Genomic DNA, 9278 nt, shown 5'->3' with positions numbered 1-9278 from the left:
CTGAAATGTTAAGTATTATCAAGTAGGATAACTTTTAAATGCAAAAGAAAACAAACTCGCTTCATTTCTACATCTGCTTTAGAATTGCAAGCCTCCAGCCCTGCTTTTCCACATACTTGTTAAATAAGCGTTAAAATTATGGTGATTAAAATTTTGAAAATATGGCTTTTATATTTGTGAAGAGCATCAGTCTAGTAACCTAGTAATTAGTGACCAGTATATTCCATCAGTAAAAAAAGAAATTAAAAATTAAGATATTTTGAGGCCTACAAAATATAGTTTAACTCTTTATGATAAAATGCAAAGATGACAATAAGTTAAGTGATCAATACTATAGTAGTGAGCTTTGGATTTAGTTCCAAATACTTCATAGGAAGTTCATAAAAGATCAATATGAAGAACACAATGCAAAAATAGTACTTTGTATGTATGAGGATTTGATGGCACTCCACATTCTTAGTTGATAGCTTTAATTGCTAATGATCCAGAACCCCCAAAAAAACATTATCTTATAGTCATGGTCTTGCTGTTCAAGACCCCATAAGACGATTCAAAAAAGAAAAAGTAAAAATAAAAGCAAATAGTAGGATCAGAAGATCTGAATAACCTATTCTTTCTTCCTCCTGCTCTAAACAAAAACACAACAAACTGCTTTCTCTTATTTTACTACATATTGGGGCTTTTCTGCTATAAACATGAATATGCATGTCAACAGCATCTGAATAAGGGAACCTTTCTCCCTGATAACCTAGGACCTGGACAGAAAAGGGCCTTTGTGAGGGGGAATGCTTCAGCTTTATCCTTCTTTACTTACTTAAATATAAATATCCCATATGCATGTAAAATGTATCATTCTAGATGGGAAAATCCCTGTTTCTGAACCTCAGAATTTTCAGCTCCCCCCCTCATAAGCAGATGTCTTTCCATCTCTTACAAATCAAAGGGGAAGGTAAAAAGACAGCTTTTGGGGGGTAACCTGATGTGTATTTTAATAAGCTCACTAATCAAAGCACGTGTAAATTACAGTGAATCATAGTCATACATTTAATAGCAAACAAAATTCAATCTAACTCATGTCCAGCTTTCTTTCATGTTTGTTTTATTCAAGGGCATACCTTTCTTTTTCTGCTTTCTCTTCTCCCTTTCTTGGACACCTCCAACCCCCATTGACAACTGAAATGCAGGGCTATAAATGTAAGGGCATAATACATCATGAGATAAGTCTGGAGAACATGTTCTCTACCAAAATGCACATGAATCTCTGGTACAGCTAAAATCCCAGAAACATGCTGAGGTTCATTTCGCATGCTAAGCAGAGTCACAAGTGTGAGCACTGTGATTGCCCTTCTATTTCAGGTGGACTCCAAAGTTGAAAGGTTGCCTTCGTAAAATTGCAGCTGGGCTTCCTGGCACTTGATTCCAGCGCCTGTAAATCCAAGACTCGTCATTGAAATACAAATCTGACAGTATGATAATCTTCCAAATTGAAAAATGTGATTTCCGAATTCCTCCCTGTTGAAGAGCTGACAGAGAACTTCAAAGGTGATTTTTTTAAACCATGCAAAATGATACAGAAAATATGTTTCTAAACAAGACCCTGAAGCTTGGATAGGGTAGGGAAACAAATGCAAAGCCAAGGACTGTCCTCCTTGCTTCCGACTACCAGAGCTACTTCCCCCCACCCCCAGGTTGTATACTTAGCCACTCACCTCTTAGGCAAGGGCCGGTGTCTTCCAAGATACCCTCAAACCCCAAATACCAAGACAGGATAAAGTGGCATCTTAGCACACTTTGAGATCAGACTGCTTCCGCATTTCCTAGTGTGTGGGGGGAGGGGGGTGGAAGGGAAAAGCAGCATACCAATGTAGTGAAATCTGGAAACAACAGCTTATATACAGACACAAAAAAAAGTTTGCATATTGCACAGAGCGCTTGAAGATCATAAATCTATGCATGAGAAAGATGTAGTGGAAATTTTGGGGGGGATTAGAGTTTATTTTTGTCATCTCTGTGAGACAGCTACTCATTCATCCAGATCACAGCTAAGAAAAAAGCTGGTCACAGAAATTAGCAGTTTCAGCTCAGCAGCGAAGTCGCCAGCCTGTGAAGGCAGAGAGAAATTGACTAATTAGCAATGCGCACTAAAACTTGACGGTTCTTTATAGAGAGAAGAGAAGAGAGAGGGAGAGAGAGGGAGAGGGAGGGAGGGGGGGCTCGCTTTTTCCCCTTCTTTCTTCCAAAGATGTTTGAAATCGCAGTCATTTACGCTCGACAATTTTTACAATAGCCTTGAGCCATAATTTTGCGAGTCTCTCCAGCATCCATCCCCCTGTATGGTCTCTCTCTACTGGCCAAGCACGACCGTTTCTCTCCCCAACCGTGGATTTCCTATTACTCTCGTTACGACTCACTGAGCCCCAGGCCCAAGGATAATGATGTGTTGTTTCTTGGTAGCATAATTTGTCACACGTACATTTTTTCTTCTTCTTCTCTTGCAGAAAGCTCTGCTCCCTCTCTCTCTCTCCCCCTCTCTCTCTCTCCTCTCTCTCTCCCTCTCTCTTTCTCTCTTTTCTCCCTCTCCTACATTTTCTTGCTGTTGCTAATTCATGGTGATCAAATGATGTACGACAAAATAAATTGTAAAGAGTGACTGCCTGGAGTTGGGAACCAGAAGGTGTTTCCCCCCCACCTCCCAAGGAGAGAGCAAACCTCTTAAAAGGAAGGACAATTGATTTTTGGGGGGAGCTTAAGTGAGCCTTGACTTTGCAGCTGGTTGACAGCAGGTAAGTTTCTGGCCTTGTGTCTGCCTTGGGTGTATTTTTGTTGTCTTTTGGGTTCTTGGAGGGGGTAGGGAGTCTTTGAAAGGGGTGAGGGGCAGTTATGTGGCAAAGGCTTATAAAGAATAAAACTCCTATGGCAAGAAATAGGCAGGAGAGTGGGAGGCAAAGGAGAACAAGAAGGAAGGAGAATTGGAGAAGACGGGGTGGGGGGGCGAGACAACGAAGCGGGGAGAGCGCGAGAGAGGTACGACCAGGGCCACTTCCAGGGAGACTCTGAGATGTTTCCGGCAAGCCGGAGCTTGGGGGGCGGGGTGGGGGCGCCGCCGGGGGAGGGAGCGCGAGGGAGGTTGAGTCCACCTGGCACGGGATGGTAAAGTGAGTCGAGAGGAGCCGGTCCGGCAGAAATGGGAAGCCGGCCATCCGGGACCGGCGGCAGGCAGGGCAGAGTGAGCCGCAGAGGGAGGAAGGCAGGGGCCGGTCCGGCGGGGTCCTCGGAGCCGGGCGGCGGCGGTGGCTCTCCCGGGCCGGCCGCGGGATGCGGACAGGGGTCCCTCCCGTTCCGTCCTGGAAGGTGCAATCACAGGTTAAGGACCCGGCGGGTGGATCTCGCCTCGCCTCCCCCACCCCGCCCTCCTCCCCGGGATGCGGGCGGCTCCGACTTCGCAGAAGTAGTTCCAGGGCCGGGGAGTGGGGGTCTCCGAGCGTGGGGGCCCTGGGGAGCTGGACCCCGGGGCTCGGAGGGGAGCCGCGGCTGCCGGCCGCGCGCCGCCTGCGGGGTGGCGAGCCGCCGAGACCCTCTCTGTTCCGCGCCCCGGCCCGGCCCGTCGGGCACCCCACCCCTCCCCCAGCACTGCCTTCCAACTTGAACTTCGCGCAGTTGCCGGAGTTCAGGCGACGGCGCCCGCAGCCCGGGAGGGAGGGCCGTGCACGCGAATTCCTCCCGGCCGCGGCTCGGGCGCTGCACCCGCCCGCGTGGCCCCGCTTCCCCCACCGCCCTCGGGGCGCCCCGCGCTGGCGGGGAGACGGGGTCCGAACTTCCGCGCCGGGCGCTGCGGGAGGGGAGTGGACTGGGACCCAGGGGTGAGGCGGGGTGCATGGAGCTCCTGCCGGGTCTAAAGGCGTCTCTGGAAAATTAGCAAAACTGAGCGGTGACGGGGAAGCCTGGAGTTCGCGAAGCGGGGAAGCGGGCAGCGCCGGGCGAGGGAAATGAGCTAGAATTGATAAGGACAGCTCCCGCCTCTGCGAGTCCACTGAGCTTCCTCACCGCGCTCCGCTGCACTTGCCCGGGAGAAGAAAGGGCTTTATCTCCTACCTCAGACTATTAGCCTAGGACTTTCTCGGGGCAGCAAGGATAACCGGAGGGGTTCCCGCTTTCGGAGAGCCAAGAATCCCCCCACTTGCACGCCTGTCTGGCCCCCTTTCCTACCAGCCACCCCCCCAAAAAAAAAAACTGGGCCAACTACAAAACGCACAGCTTCCAGCAAGAGTTGAGCCGGAACCGCCGTCGGTCGCCTCTGCGCTCTCGGGGCGCCCCGACTCCCGGCCTTCCCCTTCCTCTGGCCCGGCATGGACAGGAGCTCACGGGGTGTCTCGGCCTCAGCCTCCACTTTGCCGTCGTCGCTGCCAAGGGTCGAGCCGGGGAGGTTTTAGGAAAGTGAGGGGCAAGAGTGCAGCAGGGCGCAGGGAGCAGAAGGGCGCCGGACCCCAGACCGCGGATCCGCTGGGGTCGGGGTCCCCAGAGCGCCGGGAGGGGCCGAGCCGAGCCTTGATTGTTGTTCTTCGCCCTCCCCTCCCCTTCGCACCCTTCCCCACCGCACCGACCACACCCCACCCCTCCGCCACCCTGCTCCCTCCCTCCCCCACCCGTCTGCCAGGTTGGAGGAGGGTTTAAAGCCAGGTGCGCTGAGTCTGCTCGCCATGTCCAGATCCGGGGACAGGACCTCCACCTTCGACCCCAGCCACAGCGACAACCTGCTGCACGGCCTCAACCTGCTGTGGAGGAAGCAGCTGTTTTGCGACGTGACCCTGACGGCTCAGGGCCAGCAGTTCCACTGCCACAAGGCCGTGCTGGCCTCCTGCTCGCAGTACTTCCGATCGCTCTTCTCCAGCCACCCGCCTCTCGGGGGAGGGGTCGGCGGCCAGGACGGCCTGGGGGCCCCCAAGGACCAGCAGCAGCCCACATCGCAGCCGCAGTCCACCCAGCAGCCGCCGCCGCCGCAGGAGGAGCCCGGGACTCCTTCCTCCTCCCCCGACGACAAGCTGCTGACCAGTCCCCGGGCCATCAACAACCTGGTGCTGCAGGGCTGCTCGTCCATTGGGCTGCGCCTGGTGCTCGAGTACCTCTACACGGCCAACGTGACCCTCTCCCTGGACACGGTGGAGGAGGTGCTGTCGGTCAGCAAGATCCTGCACATCCCCCAGGTCACCAAGCTCTGCGTGCAGTTCCTCAACGACCAGATCTCGGTGCAGAACTACAAGCAGGTGTGTAAGATAGCCGCGCTGCACGGCCTGGAGGAGACCAAGAAGCTGGCCAACAAGTACCTGGTGGAGGATGTGCTGCTCCTCAACTTCGAGGAGATGCGCGCCCTGCTGGACTCGCTGCCGCCCCCCGTGGAGTCGGAGCTGGCGCTCTTCCAGATGTCCGTGCTGTGGCTGGAGCACGACCGCGAGACCCGCATGCAGTACGCGCCCGACCTCATGAAGCGCCTCCGCTTCGCGCTCATCCCGGCCCCAGAGCTGGTGGAGCGGGTCCAGTCAGTGGATTTCATGCGCACCGACCCTGTTTGCCAGAAGCTGCTGCTGGACGCCATGAACTACCACCTGATGCCCTTCAGGCAGCACTGCAGGCAGAGCCTGGCCAGCAGGTAGGAGACAACAAAGAGGAGGGCGGGGTGGGGGGGGGAGACCGAGAGGCCGGAGGGAGGGGAGGACGCAGGGAGCGGGGAGAAGGTTGGGCTGGGCAGGAGGCTCCCACAGGCTGAAAACAAACAGCAACAATTCAGACGACATGGAGAAAAGTTGATTTCAGAGTCCCTGAACGGTCAATAGGGAACCGGCCTAACAGCATCTCTGGACAGGAAGAAGCCTAGCTTCTCCACAGGCCAAGAGCTGTGGGCTCAGACTGAAATTGGCAGGCAGGTGGGGCCAAAGGCCAAAGACCTGAGAAGTGCAGCTTTGGAAGCCTCTCCGCCCTAGCCCTCCTTCCAAAGTCTCAAGGTGGACTTGCTTAAGGAAAAGGATTCTATAATAAGACCCTACCCTTCCTCTCTTCTGTCTTGGGCCAGCAGAAGTGCCCAGAGGATGCTGGCAGAGGAGAGCAGTCCTAGTCCAGCACACACTCAAGTTGGGTTTGTTGTTTGTTTGTTTTGCTTTTTCTCTTGATTGAGGCTGACTCCCTTTGGAGGTTGAAACTCCAGGGTCTCAGTTGGAAATGCTGGCATACTGTGACCACATGAACTTTTCCATCTTGCAGAGAGCCTTTCCTTTTCACTTTTCAAGAGAGAGCAGAGTAAAAGGTTTCAGGGCGGTAGGGTGAATGTTTCCATTCATTTCCATCTCAGAGATGAGTGCAGTTGAAAATTGGGAGGGGGGGTCTCCTGTTGGTTTGGGAGCCCCTCTCTTAGTCACAAAGGAGTTACAGAGTTGTTGATGCTGGTGTTGCCATTTAGAATTGTCTATATATGTGTTGCACATAGGATCTCATGTCAAAAGGGAGAAAGAAATGATACCCTTTTAAAATGCTGCTGAGATGAAAAGACTATAGGAATTGACAGTTGCGTTTTATTGGCTCCAATTTTTAAATCCTTTTTAATGAGCCCTAGCAAAAGGTTTCTTTCTCTCTTTGGAAAAGAGAAACAGTATCCGCTCAGTTTCTGATGATAAAGCATCATGAATCCAGATGCTAGGCTACTTCAGCCTAAGCAGCCAAAGTGGTACACGAAGAAAGTAGGTGCTTTAAAATTTGTCATGGCAGATTCTCATGCAGGCTGGTGCCTAAATCTACTTTGCATGGCTTTATGGAATTCAATGAAAAAGTTGCAGGATTTTTTTCATTATGTTTCCACCAGACCTAGGTAACTGAAGTTTTGAGGAATGGAAGATACTATCTACAGTTGTTGAGGCGCCACTAGTGTTAGGGTGAGGTCAGCAGGAAGTATAAAGAATCTCACAAGTTGATTTTTCTAATATCTATGAGACAGAACTAATGTCTTGTGGTCTCAGAAGATGACTATAAGACAACAGCAGGATCCAGAATCCCAAATCCACTCGTACTTGAACCTTTAGCACAAGAGTCCAAGTTAAGAACAAGGCATGAAATGTGTTTTTAGTTTTTAAGTTTTTCAGTGTGCCCAAAGATCAAAATAACAAGCTCAGTGTGATGGCTATTATTACCCACCAGTGGGCATTGGTGATTAACATTCTGTTGTTTTCATTTTTATCACTTTTAAAGCACCTACAAGTATACTGCGTTTAACATTTATCATATAGTCTATCATACAGCCATCATACAAGGATTCAGACTACACAGTTATAATCCTGAACAGACTTGTTTTTTTGTATTTTTTAAAAAAATATATAATATAGTATAAATTCAGAATCCCAGAGGGATAATGAAATTAAGATTTGATTTGTTCTAAGAATAATTTGGGCAGATGAGCTGTATAAATATATAAAGCAATAAATAATTTCTGGGACCCTCAATCCACCTTTAGCTGTATGTCCCAGGATTCAATGTTAGGAGAGTAGACTTTCAAAATGCAAAATCTATTTCCTACCTGCCTCTGGATTCAGCACACTAGCTGGGGCCTGCTGGCTCTGTCCTGGTGGATGCCTGAGAAACCAGGCTGCCTGGCTCCGTGACGACACCTTCCAGCTTCACTGGCCCACATCATTTGAAGGATATGTAGTGGTGTCTGACCACTGAATGCTTACAAGTGTCATGGATGCTGCAGGAATCTGATACTTCTGTGGTAGGAAGAAAACTGTATTTTCCTTCAAAAGAAGATATAGAAAATAAACTAGTTCATGGGAACCTATTGTTAATTTCAAAGTTAATATCATTTAGATTTTGTTACATTATTAGCAACTGTACCATTTCAAATTTTAGGGACTAATCACATTATTCTAATTTTATTTCACAGGAATAATACAAAACTAACCATCCAAATCTTAACTTTAATGTAGAAAAAATACTTCAAGTTGCAAATCAATAGTATTAAATGAACCCATTTATTATAGCATCAGCATCATATAAAAATGTTTTCCCAGCTTTACATGAGTTTAACAAGAGGATAAATGTAGTAGCTTATTGCTTTTGAGATTACATCACTTACTGAAGACAATTGAGTGGATGGACATTGTGCTTATTACTTTTTATCCACCTGTAGTTTTTAAAGTCTAAATACGAAAACATTCCTCAAATTCAAAGAAGGAGACTGGAAACTAAAATTGACCAGTCTGTTGGAGTGAGTACAAAATATAAGCAAATAACTTCAAAAACATCCACTTGTTTAAGAATATATGCTATCCACAGAGAGAAAAAATATTGCTATACTAACAATAATTTAAACATGATTGTAAAGATTATTAAATCACTTTGAAGTTTTATATTCTGGAAGAATAAAGCATCCCAAATTTAAGATCCTTATGCAAATATTCGAATCAATTTAAATTTTGCTCTAGCTACTGAATTTGCACTCAGATTCATATTCTAACAAAATTAAGACAATAAATAAAATAAAATAAGAGACCTGTCACCTTGTATTCAAATACATACATAAGTAATTTAACATTGCAAGACTTGACAAAGGATTAAAGTTTCAGTTAGAAGGAATAAGTTTTATTGATCAATTACACAACATAGTGATCATAGCTGTTAATAATATATTTCAAAATCACTAAAATGTTAGATTTTAAACATTCTCACCATCAAAAACAAAAACTGATATGTAGATTAGGTGACTGATATATTGACTATCTTGATTTAATTATTCTATAATGTATATGTATAACAAAATATTACACTGTACCCTCAATATGTCCATTTATATCTAGATAGATAGACAGACAGACAGACCAATAGATAGATAATTTCACCTGCAAATTAATTTTTTTGAACTTTTAAAAAGATTACAGGACTTGAGGCAAAATTAAAATAGTTTGAAGTCATTTCTTGACTATTTTCTTTTTGTTATAAGGAACACAATTTGGAAAGGAAGTAAGTTAATTTTTTTAAGTTTCTATAAAACAGTATTAAAGTCTTCCATAGCATGAAATTGTAATTTAATAAGATAATTTAATATGCAATCCTTAATACATTAAAAAGTAACTGAAGATCTGTATTGTAAGCTATAGTCTTAGAATATAGACTTGGATGTTAGTAACTTAAGTATAAAAGACTTAGTTATCTAATTTACCTTAAGTAACACAAAAAGTTTCCTTTATATCTATTTTGTGCATTTCAATGCACAATTTAATAATTGTCCCAACTACATCAAG

At 46.8% G+C, this 9278-nt stretch overlaps 1 protein-coding gene across 2 annotated transcripts in view; it reads left to right on the top strand.

Moving 5' to 3' along the window:
- Window positions 1-2097: 2097 nt before the first annotated feature.
- The window catches only part of Klhl14 (kelch-like family member 14), a 91520-nt gene continuing 84339 nt past the window's right edge, over window positions 2098-9278 (top strand). Inside the window, exons 1-2 of one of the 2 annotated variants that reach the window (XM_005372758.1) lie at window positions 2098-2783; window positions 4655-5644. In XM_005372758.1, the coding sequence (XP_005372815.1) occupies window positions 4698-5644 (947 nt within the window). In that variant the 5' untranslated portion in view covers window positions 2098-2783; window positions 4655-4697. Of the gene's footprint in view, window positions 3025-4654; window positions 5645-9278 lie in introns of both variants that reach the window. The other variant, XM_005372757.1, reaches the window with a different exon arrangement.

The sequence above is a fragment of the Chinchilla lanigera genome, unplaced genomic scaffold (assembly GCF_000276665.1).
Source record: "Chinchilla lanigera isolate Chin_1 unplaced genomic scaffold, ChiLan1.0 scaffold00001, whole genome shotgun sequence".
Lineage (NCBI taxonomy): Eukaryota > Metazoa > Chordata > Mammalia > Rodentia > Chinchillidae > Chinchilla > Chinchilla lanigera.
The sequence above is the reverse complement of the archived record's forward strand: the minus strand, read 5'-3'. Positions and strand labels throughout refer to the sequence as shown.